Source organism: Andrographis paniculata, unplaced genomic scaffold (genome assembly GCF_009805555.1).
Source record: "Andrographis paniculata isolate CXL003 unplaced genomic scaffold, ASM980555v1 Contig14END, whole genome shotgun sequence".
NCBI classification, from domain to species: Eukaryota; Viridiplantae; Streptophyta; class Magnoliopsida; order Lamiales; family Acanthaceae; genus Andrographis; species Andrographis paniculata.
Genome location: NW_026137424.1, coordinates 2,332,290 through 2,344,408, shown reverse-complemented (window position 1 = coordinate 2,344,408; position 12,119 = coordinate 2,332,290). Strand labels below are relative to the sequence as shown.

The 12,119-nt window shown below is 32.1% G+C and overlaps 2 protein-coding genes across 3 annotated transcripts; both read left to right on the top strand.

Annotated features, from left to right (window-relative positions):
* Positions 1-541: 541 nt before the first annotated feature.
* LOC127259832 (cytochrome c1-2, heme protein, mitochondrial-like) lies at positions 542-6,037 on the top strand. Of its 2 annotated transcripts, none has more exons than XM_051287448.1 (8): positions 542-658; positions 1,824-1,902; positions 2,186-2,406; positions 3,379-3,658; positions 3,750-3,821; positions 4,801-4,917; positions 5,010-5,075; positions 5,612-6,037. In XM_051287448.1, the coding sequence occupies exons 2-8, from the start codon at positions 1,843-1,845 to the stop codon at positions 5,726-5,728; spliced, it is 933 nt and encodes a 310-aa protein (XP_051143405.1). In that variant the 5' UTR covers positions 542-658; positions 1,824-1,842; the 3' UTR covers positions 5,729-6,037. The 2 variants fall into 2 exon arrangements, with proteins under 2 accessions (XP_051143405.1, XP_051143408.1); XM_051287451.1 differs by having other exon boundaries at positions 603-756.
* A 2,224-nt stretch (positions 6,038-8,261) lies between these two features.
* LOC127257979 (zinc finger AN1 and C2H2 domain-containing stress-associated protein 16-like) lies at positions 8,262-11,998 on the top strand. Its single transcript, XM_051284595.1, has 2 exons — positions 8,262-8,525; positions 11,058-11,998. The coding sequence occupies exons 1-2, from the start codon at positions 8,427-8,429 to the stop codon at positions 11,817-11,819; spliced, it is 861 nt and encodes a 286-aa protein (XP_051140552.1). The 5' UTR covers positions 8,262-8,426; the 3' UTR covers positions 11,820-11,998.
* Positions 11,999-12,119: the final 121 nt, after the last annotated feature.

The window sequence follows — 12,119 nt, the reverse complement described above, 5'->3', positions numbered from 1 at the left end:
AGTTTAACGCACAAACTAAAATAAAATAAAAATTAATTTGACTAACGAGGGAAGTATATTTATATTGTCAAAGACATTTTCATCTCTAAACATAATTACATTTATATTTGGATTTATATTTGAAAGAAAAATAAAATATTAAACATTAATTAAAATGATACTCTTCCCTCCATCAAATTTATTTCTATTTTTTTTAGTCTATTAGTTAAATTTATCTCATTATTAATTTTGACAAAATCAATACATCAATATTTAATTATTATTGTTAATTCATTATTTTAAAAAATATCATTATTTTTATTACATTTATTTTTTATTTTTAACTAATTTTTTTAAAATACTCTTAATTATCTGTCATGTTTTAGTAAAATATTCATCTTTTTTAAACGTCGTATAGACCAAACAAGCCCATATTAAGCGAGTAATTATTACAAATTATTTGTCTTTTCCTAGTTTTTTTTTTTTTTTTTTTTTTTTTTGTCTTTTCCTAGTTTGTAATATGGGACTATGTAAGCCCATATTAAGGTCCATTGTTGGCCCACCGAACTCGCAACTTAGAGAAACTCGACTGTAAAGCAGCGAAGACCGATCCTGCTCTTCCCTTTCGGATCGTACCCACGCTCGCCGCCCATCGGAGTTTGTCTTTCCTCCTTTCAAGGTATAGATTCAATATTTTCGCGTAGTTCTGAATTTTTTTCGCCGTTCCCCCCCTGATGATCTGAATTTTGTTCGCCGTTGGAGTTGTGGACGTTCTAGGTATCGTACAAATTGCTGCCGTAGATTCTCTCTATGATTTTTATTTTCAGCTTTAGTGCTGTATTTGCATTTTTGTCTCTGATCTTGAATCAATCCGAGCTGAAAATGATGAAAGGGTGTGAGTTTCGTGTTTCTGATTGTGAGAAAGCGAATATTTTCGAGTAGATTTACATTACATGTGGAAATGTTTTTGCTTGCGTCATTAATTCTTGCTAGATTTTCATTTTGGACATCAGTGTTTGGTTCCAGGGATTTCCATTTTGAATTCATTTCTCCTGGTTGAGGAATTTCAATGGATTTCTCATGCGAAATGATAATTTGTTTGCATCGCATTTGATTTTTTATTAGGTGGGTTAAGGTTTTTTGAAAAGAATGAAAGTGTGGGGATGTGATGGAAGGGAATAATCTGTTGGTCGTTTATTTCATGCCTAATATGTGAATCACTGAATCACTGGAAATATATTTCTCAAGCATTTTATCATCTATAAGTTGATTGGATCTAAAGATTCACTTTCTTTTGGTAAATAATCACATTCAGGGTGTGTTTGTTTGAGGGTTTGGATTTTGAATTGAGTTTCGAATAGTAAAAAAATTGAATTAGAATAATTATACGATAGTGTATAAATAGGTGTTGATTTGATGTTTTGAATGTAAAATTAATTTTTAGAATAATATAAAAAATGGAAAATAAGTATTTGATTTAATGTTTTTGGAGGTAAAATTTGGTGAATAGAAAAAATCGGGGAAAATCCTTCAAACGAACGCACCCTGAATGTATTTTATTTGGCGGTGGCTGTATAAAAATTCAGACATTCAACAGCTTTAATAGCAGGTTTTCAGTGCCCAATTCTTTCCAAATTTTAAAAATATTTTTTCATCAGTGTCTTGATTCAACATACCGTCAGCACACATGAAATGTTGCTGGTTGTTTCCTTTGTTAAGCATTCTGTACTATGGTACTTCTCATTTGCTTTTCTGAATTTTACGAATGAAAATACTACACAACCTGCTCTACTTTGTTCGCTTTTCTTATCATATATTTCCTTTTTCCTCCTTCTGATAATTAGATACGATTTACAAGCTAAGATGTTTGGAGGTAGAGCCTTCCACCGGTTACTTAGAGAGAAACTTCAGTCACAAAGCAGTGTAAGTTATCATACTTCTGATTTTTGTAATCCTGATTTTATTTTTCTTTTGTATAGTGTTTACATCGCTGAATAGCAAAGCCCCAATTCATGCTGTGCAAAATTCCTGGATCTTGTCTAGGAGTAACACTTTTAGATTTTCATTTACAGTTAAAACAGGATTTCAATACACATTGTGTGTTATGGACCGAAACATCTGTCTCAGTTTGCAAGTTTTTAGAATTATGTATACACATGCACATTTTGTTGATAAAAGAAGTAACTCCAATATATTTCTGCTTCAGTCATCGTCGTTTTTGTCATCTCTTATTTCCAAGAAAGGGCATGAAGGTCTTGGATCTGGCACTTCAAATTCCTTGAGGTCATTGGCCATAGTTGGAGCTGGTGTATCAGGGCTGTTGAGCTTTGCTACAATCTCATCCTGTGATGAGGCTGAACATGGTCTGGAAGTCCCAAGCTATCCTTGGCCTCATAACGGCATTCTAGGATCCTATGACCATGCTTCGTGAGTTTTCAAATCTTCTTTTAATTTAAGCTCCATGAATAGTCGGTTAAAATTAAATCAACTTATGACAAGCCTTACATCTTTTATTTCCGGTCAGTCATTTCATTTGTCAAGATTGGTTCAGAAATCAATATTTACCATTTGACAACACTTTGTTTTTGGTGGGTATGATGTTTCGAACCTGAAATATGCTTATGTCGATATATGTTTAGTGTCAACTGTTATCAACCTCTGTGCTCCACTTGAATAATTCCTGTGTCAAAGCTACCGTACCATTAACTTTGTTAGACAAAATTTAAACAAAAACTATATGCCATATTTCCTTTACCCCCTTTTATGGTGTCTACACTTCAGATTAATATATTTTTTCTGAGAAGACTTTGGTTGTTTGCAATTGAGTAAATACTGCTGATATTCTAAAATACAAAAGAAAAGATGAAGGCGCGCTCTTTTGTGTTTTTGCTTTTGTTTTGTATTTTTTATTTTGATGTTTTTGAGTAGATGCGAAGTTTTGGGAGGGAACATAATAGGCTGAATAGTAAAAATATTATACAAAAGAACACTGGAGAAAACTTGTAGACTCTATATTATAAGCATGTTGCTTTTGTGTCTTTTGTTTTTTAATGGCGTGAAGATGCATTCCCTTCGAAAGAGACATGAGTCTTCATTTAACTGTGATTTTAAAGTTTGAGCATAATAAAATCTTGAAGCTTGGTGGTAGCGAGTCATGTTGTTTATACACCATCAGCAAGAATGGTTATTAGGTTCTTTCTTACATCCGTGCATTTTACCACTTGTAACATCCCTTGATATCAAAAGTATTATCAACTATGTTCTACGTTTGTTCCAAGGTTAATGAGTTGTACAGGCAGTCATGGACAATATTTTCATAATTTTGAGTATTTTGGAAGTTCAGATAAAACTTAATTACCACTTTCATCACATTGATAAACCAATGACTGTTTTAAATAGGATTCGGCGTGGTCATCAAGTTTATCAACAAGTGTGTGCTTCCTGCCATTCCATGTCTTTGGTTTCATATCGTGATTTGGTGGGCGTCGCCTACACAGAGGCAGAGACTAAGGCTATGGCTGCTGAGATTGAGGTCGTTGATGGCCCAAATGATGAAGGGGAAATGTTTACTCGTCCTGGGAAACTGAGCGATCGTTTTCCTGAGCCATATTCAAATGAACAAGCAGCTAGATTTGCAAATGGTGGGGCTTATCCTCCAGATCTAAGTCTCATCACAAAAGTATGTACCACTTTTCCACTAAGTTATAGATAGTTTACTTGGTAGTTCTTTTTTTCCTTCTTGGCTAAGTTACAGTTTGTTTTGTTCTTAGGCTCGTCACAATGGCCAAAATTATGTATTCGGCCTTTTAACCGGGTACCGTGATCCTCCAGCTGGCGTTTCAGTAAGTTTTGATGGATCTCTCATTTATTTTATGTATGAATAGTAACTCTAATCCATTTCAGTTGTCTAATTCTTCTGTAAATGCTTTGGTTGGTTAAGATCTCATTACGATGTTCTACGTTATTAAGTGTTTGATTTGGAATATAATCCTGGTTTTATCTTAATGCCTGCTGATTGTATAGTTTTCCTTTATTCAGAGTATGCACTAAATTAAACCTGGCAATGAGTCTGATTCGTGTCAGAGTTGAATACTTTACCAAGATTAAATCGCTCAACCCTAAACCGATATGTTTATTATCGTATTGGGTTCATGTTGACTCGTTTATTATTGTATCGGGTTTGTGCTGACCCATATATATAATTGGGTCGAAATCTTTGATCCAAATCCAATTGTTTATTGTCTAGTTGTCGTGTTATGTTAGTTTTTTCGATTCTAATGTAACATGTGTAGTGAATTAGGTTGAATTATTTTAGATTAAACTTAGTTTAAATTATATGTGAATTATCAAATTAGAATTATTTTACAGATATAATAAAAGTATTAATTAATATTAATATATTATAATCAAATTGTCGTGTCGGGTTCATGTCAATCCATATACATGCTTGGGTTAAAATCCTTGACTCAATCAAACTATTTCGTATTGGGTTGTCATGTCGTGTCAGTTTTTAACGGTTCTACACTAAAGGCAGACTCTCTAATTGGCCATGCCATTTACTTAGCAGCCCCTTTCTGAGTTCTCCTTTAGCCCAATGCTATATATATAGATACTGTCCAAATATACCAATCTTGCTGGTGGATGAATGTACCATTCTTGTTTACGATATTTATTTTTTACGACTAGTGATTAATTGCTCATAGAAATTCTCCTTTTTTTTTTCTTTTTTTTTTTTTTTTTTTTTTGTACTTGTAGAATTAATGTATCCATGTAATCTGATTTGATACACTAACTAGCCAGTTTGTTTTTAATCTACTTTAGATCCGTGAAGGGTTGCATTATAATCCCTACTTCCCGGGAGGTGCTATAGCCATGCCTAAAATGCTCAACGACGGAGCTGTTGAGTATGAAGATGGTACCCCTGCCACCGAGGCTCAGGCAAGCTCACCTTTCTGCTCCCTCTTGTTCGACCAATGCCTGTCGGTCGTTATTTTAAAATCTAATCTCTTTTTTCTTTCTTGTTTCTTTAGATGGGGAAGGATGTGGTATCCTTCCTGTCATGGGCTGCAGAACCTGAAATGGAAGAGAGAAAACTGGTAAGCTTCCCGAATCAAAGTTGAGGATATTCATATTTAGTAGAGCTGACAATGAGTCGATTCGTGTCGGGTTCGTGTCGAGTTGACTACTTTAAATGGGTTAAATAACTCAATCTTAACCCGACTCATTTATTATCATATCGGGTTTATGTTGACCCGTATACATAATTAAGTCATGTTGTGGTGTTATATTAGTTTTGTTGTTTCTAGTGTAATATGCACAATGAATTAGATTGAATTATTTAAAATTAAATTTGGATTAAATTAATATGTGGGCTAATCATATAATCATAATTATTTTATATATATAATAAATATATTAATATATTATAATCGAGTTGTCGTGTCGGATTCGAGTTGAGAGTCTCAACTCTGACCCGACCCGTTTATTATCCTATCGGGTTCGTATCATCCCGTATATATAATCGTGTTGAAATCTTTTATTCAAATCCAATTATTTCGTATCGGGTCAGTTTTTGCCAACTCTAATATTTAGTCGGAACGAGATATGCTGACGTTTTGCTTGGGTACTGCAGATGGGATTCAAGTGGATCCTTCTGCTGTCATTGGCTCTCCTTCAAGCCGGATACTACCGGCGCCTCAAGTGGTCGGTTCTTAAGTCCCGGAAGCTGGTCATCGACCCCATCAATTAGTCTGTCTATGTTTTGCTTGCATATCAAAGATCGATCGATCGATCTCAAGCCTGCTGCTGCTGCTGCTGCAAATAATGAATTTTGTTCCATTCACTTACAGACAAAGAAAGAAACAGGTGTGCCATTCATTCCCTTCCTTTTTTACAATTTGATAAAGAAGGAATAAATAAATACTGTAGTTGTTGAGGGCAGAGATTTTCTTGATTTGGCTTCTCTGCCTATTGATTTTTTGTTTTTATTTTTATTTTTACTCCATGGAACGTGGAATATATCTTCTACTATAATTTATGTTGTTTTGGTTCCCTTTAATCAGCATTTTAAATAGTTATGTACTCCTTCAGTCTATTAAAATTAGTCCATTTGAGCTCGACACGAGAATTTAAAAAAAAAAAAAAATTATTGAAAAAGTGACAGGTAGTTGAGGGTATTTTTGAAAATTTAGTTAAAAAGTAAAGTAAATGAAGAGAGTATATAATAAAATTAGTGGTATTTGTTGTAAATAAGTGTTGAATAAAGAGTAATACTCTCTCCTCCTGTTGAAAGGTTACCATTTTCTATTTTCGTCCGTCTCAGAACAAGGTTATCATTTTTTAATTTAGTAAGCGTACTACCTATCTAACATAATAAATACACTTTCAATTTACAATATATTACACAAATGCTATTATTTTTATATTATACTTCTTCCGTCTCACATAATTTGTTCCTATTTTCTATTTTCGACCATTCCACATAACTTGTCCTTTTTATTTTTGAAAATATAATTATGCACTTTAATCGCATTTTAAATTTTATAATTTTCTTAATTTTAATTAAACTATTTACTTATTTTAATCTTAATTTATAATTATTTTTACTAAATAATCATTATTTTTACTAATACACTTTTTAATTATGTACTAATTATATTTTACCTAAATTTCTGTATCTAAAGTAATAGTCTTATATTTTCTGGGATGGAGGGAGTATCTATTTTTGTCTTTTTACTACAATTCAATATAATATTAATATTAAAAAATTTACATGCAAAAAGCAAATGACATTCTTCAATGGGACGGATGGAGTGATATGGAAATTTGTAATAGCTATTTACACGAATTATATGTGGTAGACAAATCAGAAAACGTCAGAAGTTTGAACTTATTTACGATTACGAGTCTATTTTTATGCTATCAAACTATATTTTACGAGAGATGTCAAGCAAGAGTTGAACATGACTAGAGTTGTTATTAGGGTTTGTTTTTTTTATAAGTTTGAAAAAAATTTGATTTGAGTTTGATATTAAAATAATGTAGAATGATATTAAAAATTTTTGGGAAATACAAAGTTCAAATAGTAAAAATTTGTGGTTTTGGATGTAAAGAAACACACGCTTAAATATCTTGGCTATATTTATATATACAATTTTGATTATTAGTAATTTTTATATTGGTAATATGTGTTAATCGATGAATCATATTGATATGACAAATCAATAACCAATTCTATTCTAATCCAAACATTATATTACCAATTCTATAAAATATTAACCCTATCCTTAAAACGAAAAATACTCTTTTAGTCTGCTATAATTATGTCATTTTATTTTTTACTTATTTATTAAATTTATGTCCATTTATTTATAATAAATACTTATAATTTTATTATTCATATTTTAACAAATAATAATTAATTTGTTACTATTTTTTTTTATTTGCCAAGTCATAATTTTTTTCCTTGAATTCTTGAATAATTTTCTTATGATAACTTATTTTACTTTTTACCTATATTAAAATATTATTGTTATTTAATTTTTGACCATATAAAGTGGCATGGTTAGCCTTAACATAAATAATATTAAAATATTATTTTTGTAAAAAAAATCTCTCTTCCTAATTCTTTTATTATTATTTTATAAAATGACCGAAGTGTTTTTGAATAGTAAAATTTAAAAATAAAAACACCATTAGCGTGTTTTTTTTATACTTTTTTCGTCTCAACTATTTTGTCCATTTTAATTGTAACATAAAATTTTAGATATGATATAATAATTAGTAAGTAATTAAAAATTTATTAGTAAAATATTTATGATATAATAAATTTAATTATATATTAAAAATAGTTTAAATTAAAAAAAAATTATGAATTTTAAAATATGATTAAAGTATATAGTTATATTCTAAAAATGAAAAGAGACAATTTACGTGAGACTAATGATATAGAAAAGGTGAACAAATTAAGTAAAACGGATGAATTTTTTTTTTTCACACAATTTTTTTAAAAAATTAATATATTATATATATTTTTTATATTATTTACACAATATTCTATAATTTAGATAACAAAAAAATATTATTTCAAAATATTTTACAGAACAAACAAGAGTTATTATTACTAGTCTTTCATTTTACCATTTCAAAAGCGTACTTGACGAGAAGCGCGATTCAGTCAAATAAAGAACAGCGATTTCTAAAATACGTATAGCGCTTTTAAGCCAACTCTCGCAAATTAATTATTTTATTTTAACAATAAAAATTTATAAATATAAAATTCTCCCAGATTCAAAGCCAAAGCGTGGTGTAAGCTCCAAAAACGCAACGCGGATTTCCGGGGAGACGAAGAAAAATCTAAGCTTGATTCATTGCTCGATTTCAGCAGAACCGATTCCAGGCGGAGAATTTCGATTCAGAGCTCAACTGCAATTCCATCTGGTAAAAAAATGGGGACTCCTGCATTCCCGAATCTCGGAAAGCACTGCAGGGTTGAGGATTGCCGCCTGATTGATTTTTTGCCCTTTACCTGCGATTGCTGCCAGCAGGTACTTCAGTTGTTTCGTATAGGCTCGTGAATTGCGTTGATTTAGTGTATCTGTTTTGGAATTATGTTGAAGTCGTTGGATTATGGAACTTTCTGGATTTTCTCACTGCTTGATTTGGGGGGAGGGTTTAGTGTTATAGATCATGTTTTTGTCGGAAATTGGTATTGATTTGGATGCATATGTGCTTCTGGATTTGGATTTTGTTGAGGTTGTGCTTCGATTGGACCCTGATTTAATTGAGTTCACGGCAGCACGGCCTAAGCAATATCTTCTGATCATGCTCTACAATTGCGAGACAAAATTTTACTTGCGTACGGTTGAATCCATGGTTTCTGGAAATTTGTGTATGTATATATATTAGATATATATATGTGTTGTTTATTTTTCTGCATTAAGTGTGTGTGATATCTTAGTTTGGGATGTGAATAGTTTGTTATTTGGTAAATATAAATCTTACACTATTATATTATAGTATGATGTAACTATTTATAGCTCTAGAGAGGAAAAGAACATGTGCAATGTGACGAGCATACAAAGAAAGAAATGAATGAAAATGAAGAAGAAGACGTAAAAGGAATAAGAATATTTGTTAGGGAAAATGAGAAAAAACTATTTATCAGATTTTGAATCTGTTTGACTTTGATTATGTATTTATCAAATTAGTTGTAATCTAATCGTTTTTGCTTATATAACTATTTATGAACTATGATTATATATTTTTTGCAATTTTATTGATTTTAATGATAATAATGAGATTGATTACATTTTTCTCATGCCTTTTTATTGTAATTTTGTATAATAATAATTTTTATATGTATATTTTTAAATTTTTAAATAGCAGTCATTTTTATGTCTGCTATCGCGATATAGCGTTTTAAAAGTTGATCCGAAATTGACAACTATGAGTAGAATTGCTTAAATGAGACAATGTCGACTAGACGGGGAGGGTAGGAAGGGTGAAGAACTTATGCTAATTATAATGAATTCAAGAACAGAGAAGATATGCAAATTAACTTCTGGAATTAGACTCGAACTTGAAAGAAAGTTTTGGATTCACTAATGGATATGTCGTTAACATTGATTAGGCTATTGTTGGACAGAGATACACTGTGATGCATATTTGCATTTTCTTTGTTTCTCTTCCCTGTTGTAGCGTAGCTCGTCTTAATCTTAATCCCGACAGTTTTTGCTGGAAATATATGTAGTACAATAGTAACCATTTAGTTGCCTAGATCAAGTTCCTCTTTCTATAGTATGTGTTTAGATCTCCCCTTTCAATAAAAAAAGATTAATTTTGTGTGCTTTACCGAAAATAGCATGTGTTCAAAGTTAAAAACATTTTTGAATAGCACAAATTCAATCTATATGATATTGTTCGGTGGATTGATGATGTACGTGTCTCTTAACCCACACTATGATTGAGAGAAATTTTGTGGAATCCCTCGTCATTTTTATTCACTTCCGGTGCCAAAATGGCTGGGGACTGCCTTTCAATTTTTATCTCACTTTTTAAGCTCTAGTTTCATTTATTAGTTTTATTTTATTATAGCTTGTTTAGTATTTTAGTTTGAAATGTTTTTTTTATGTGAGGCATGAAAAATCGTGTCGGTAATATAAAAAATAGCATTTCGTGGTAAATTGTTGACTTTTGTGGAAGTAAAATATAAATATTATATCTATTGAAAATCGTGTTAGGAAAAACAATTATTGGGTGAACAAACCCTTAATACGCAACTAGTTTTAAAAAATTGTGTTCATGTAGTATTTTATTTTATCTTTTTTTTTTCTACTAAATTAATGTAAATTAGCACAAGTAGTTTACTCTAAATAAAAATTAAAAATACATCAAAATTGATGCCAAATGCATATTTTTTTCTTGGATGAGAATGTAATACAAATGCAACACCAAGTCCCATATTGAAGAAGCACCTAAATCAACGAGGTCACGGGTTCAAATCCTGTCTCATGTAAAAGACTTTAGTGCTAGTCAATTAGAATTGGCCTTAAGTACAAAATTATGTATGTCCAAAGGTTGAATATAAATTACAACATACACTGTTGTGTAATGGTAATATATTGATGATTTGCGATTGTTCGGCGCAGAAGCCGAAACATATTCTTAGAGAAGTATACATTTAGTCTGAAAGTAGTTTTGAGAACAAAGAGTGTAAATAAGCACATTAAAAATTTGTTCGGAAGTGCAACATATAAGGATATAACTAAATTGTAAACAACATTGACACGATGCAGCGTAGATGCTGTTCTAACCTTAAAGAGTATCAATATAGAGTGTTCTTAATTATATACTCCTTCCGCCCCGGATAAATTATTCACGTTACGGTAGATACGAGAATTTAGGTAAAGTATAATTAGTAAGTAACTAAGAACTGTATTAGTATATATCGAAATTGGACAATTTATGTGAGACGGAAGGAGTACCTGAGTGCTTGATTTCAATAAATTGCATGTCGTCTGCTGGATTTTACCTTTTTAATCTACCACAGGTCATTTATTTAATGTTTTTGCGCGCAGATATTTTGTCTTGAGCATCGAAGCTACAGCAGGCACAATTGCCCAAAGGCGAACAAAAATGACGTGACTGTCGTAGTCTGCCCACTCTGCGCTAAAGGAGTTCGACTAATTCCCGAGGAAGATCCAAACATCACATGGGAATCGCACGTAAACGTCGAATGCGATCCCTCAAATTATGAAAAAGCTACGAAAAGAAGAAAATGTCCAGTTCCCGGGTGCCGAGAGATTCTAAGCTACTCAAACACAATAAAATGCCGGGATTGCAACTCCGACCACTGCTTAAAACACAGGTTTGGACCCGACCACAAGTGCCCCGGACCAAAGAAACCCGACTCATCTTTTCAACTAATGGGGTTCTTAAATCGATCAAGAAAAGACGACCCGAAGAAACCCCCTCCTGTCGCATCGTCGTCGAAATGGGCGACGAGTTTCTTCAATGCAGCTTCTTCTGTTCGGGCTTCTGCAGAAGCCTGGATCGCCAAATTGAGCACTGAATTCAATCAAGCAATGTCTAGGGACAAAATGACGGAAAAAAACAGCGGCATCAATAATGGAGGAGGCGGAGTCGAAGCGTGTCCGCAATGCAGTCTGAGATTCTCGACGGTCGGCGCGTTGGTGGATCACGTCGAGAAGGTTCATGAAAGGAATGGCGTTATGAAGGCTACGCTCGACATCTGCCCCAAATGCAGCAAAGGGTTTCGCGATCCGGTGACTCTCGTCGATCACGTCGAGCGAGAACATGGAGGCTTTTCGAAAGCTTAAAAAGAACACAAGGTACGTTTGGGATTTGATTATCTAACACAAGATAAGATGTTGTTTGTGTTTAAATCGAGTGTTTCTTGTCTTGTGTCGCCATATTTTCTTCAATGTTGTCTACTTGTAAGATTACACCATTCTTCTGTACGAGGAATACTCCTTCATTGTTAACTAAAATTATTTTTTTTTTTCGAAAATATCTATTTTAACAAAAAAAAAATATAATAATAAATAATAAAAAATAATATTCATTTTTGTGTAAATTACAAACCTATCTAATACTCCCTCCGTCCACTCTTGCAATGT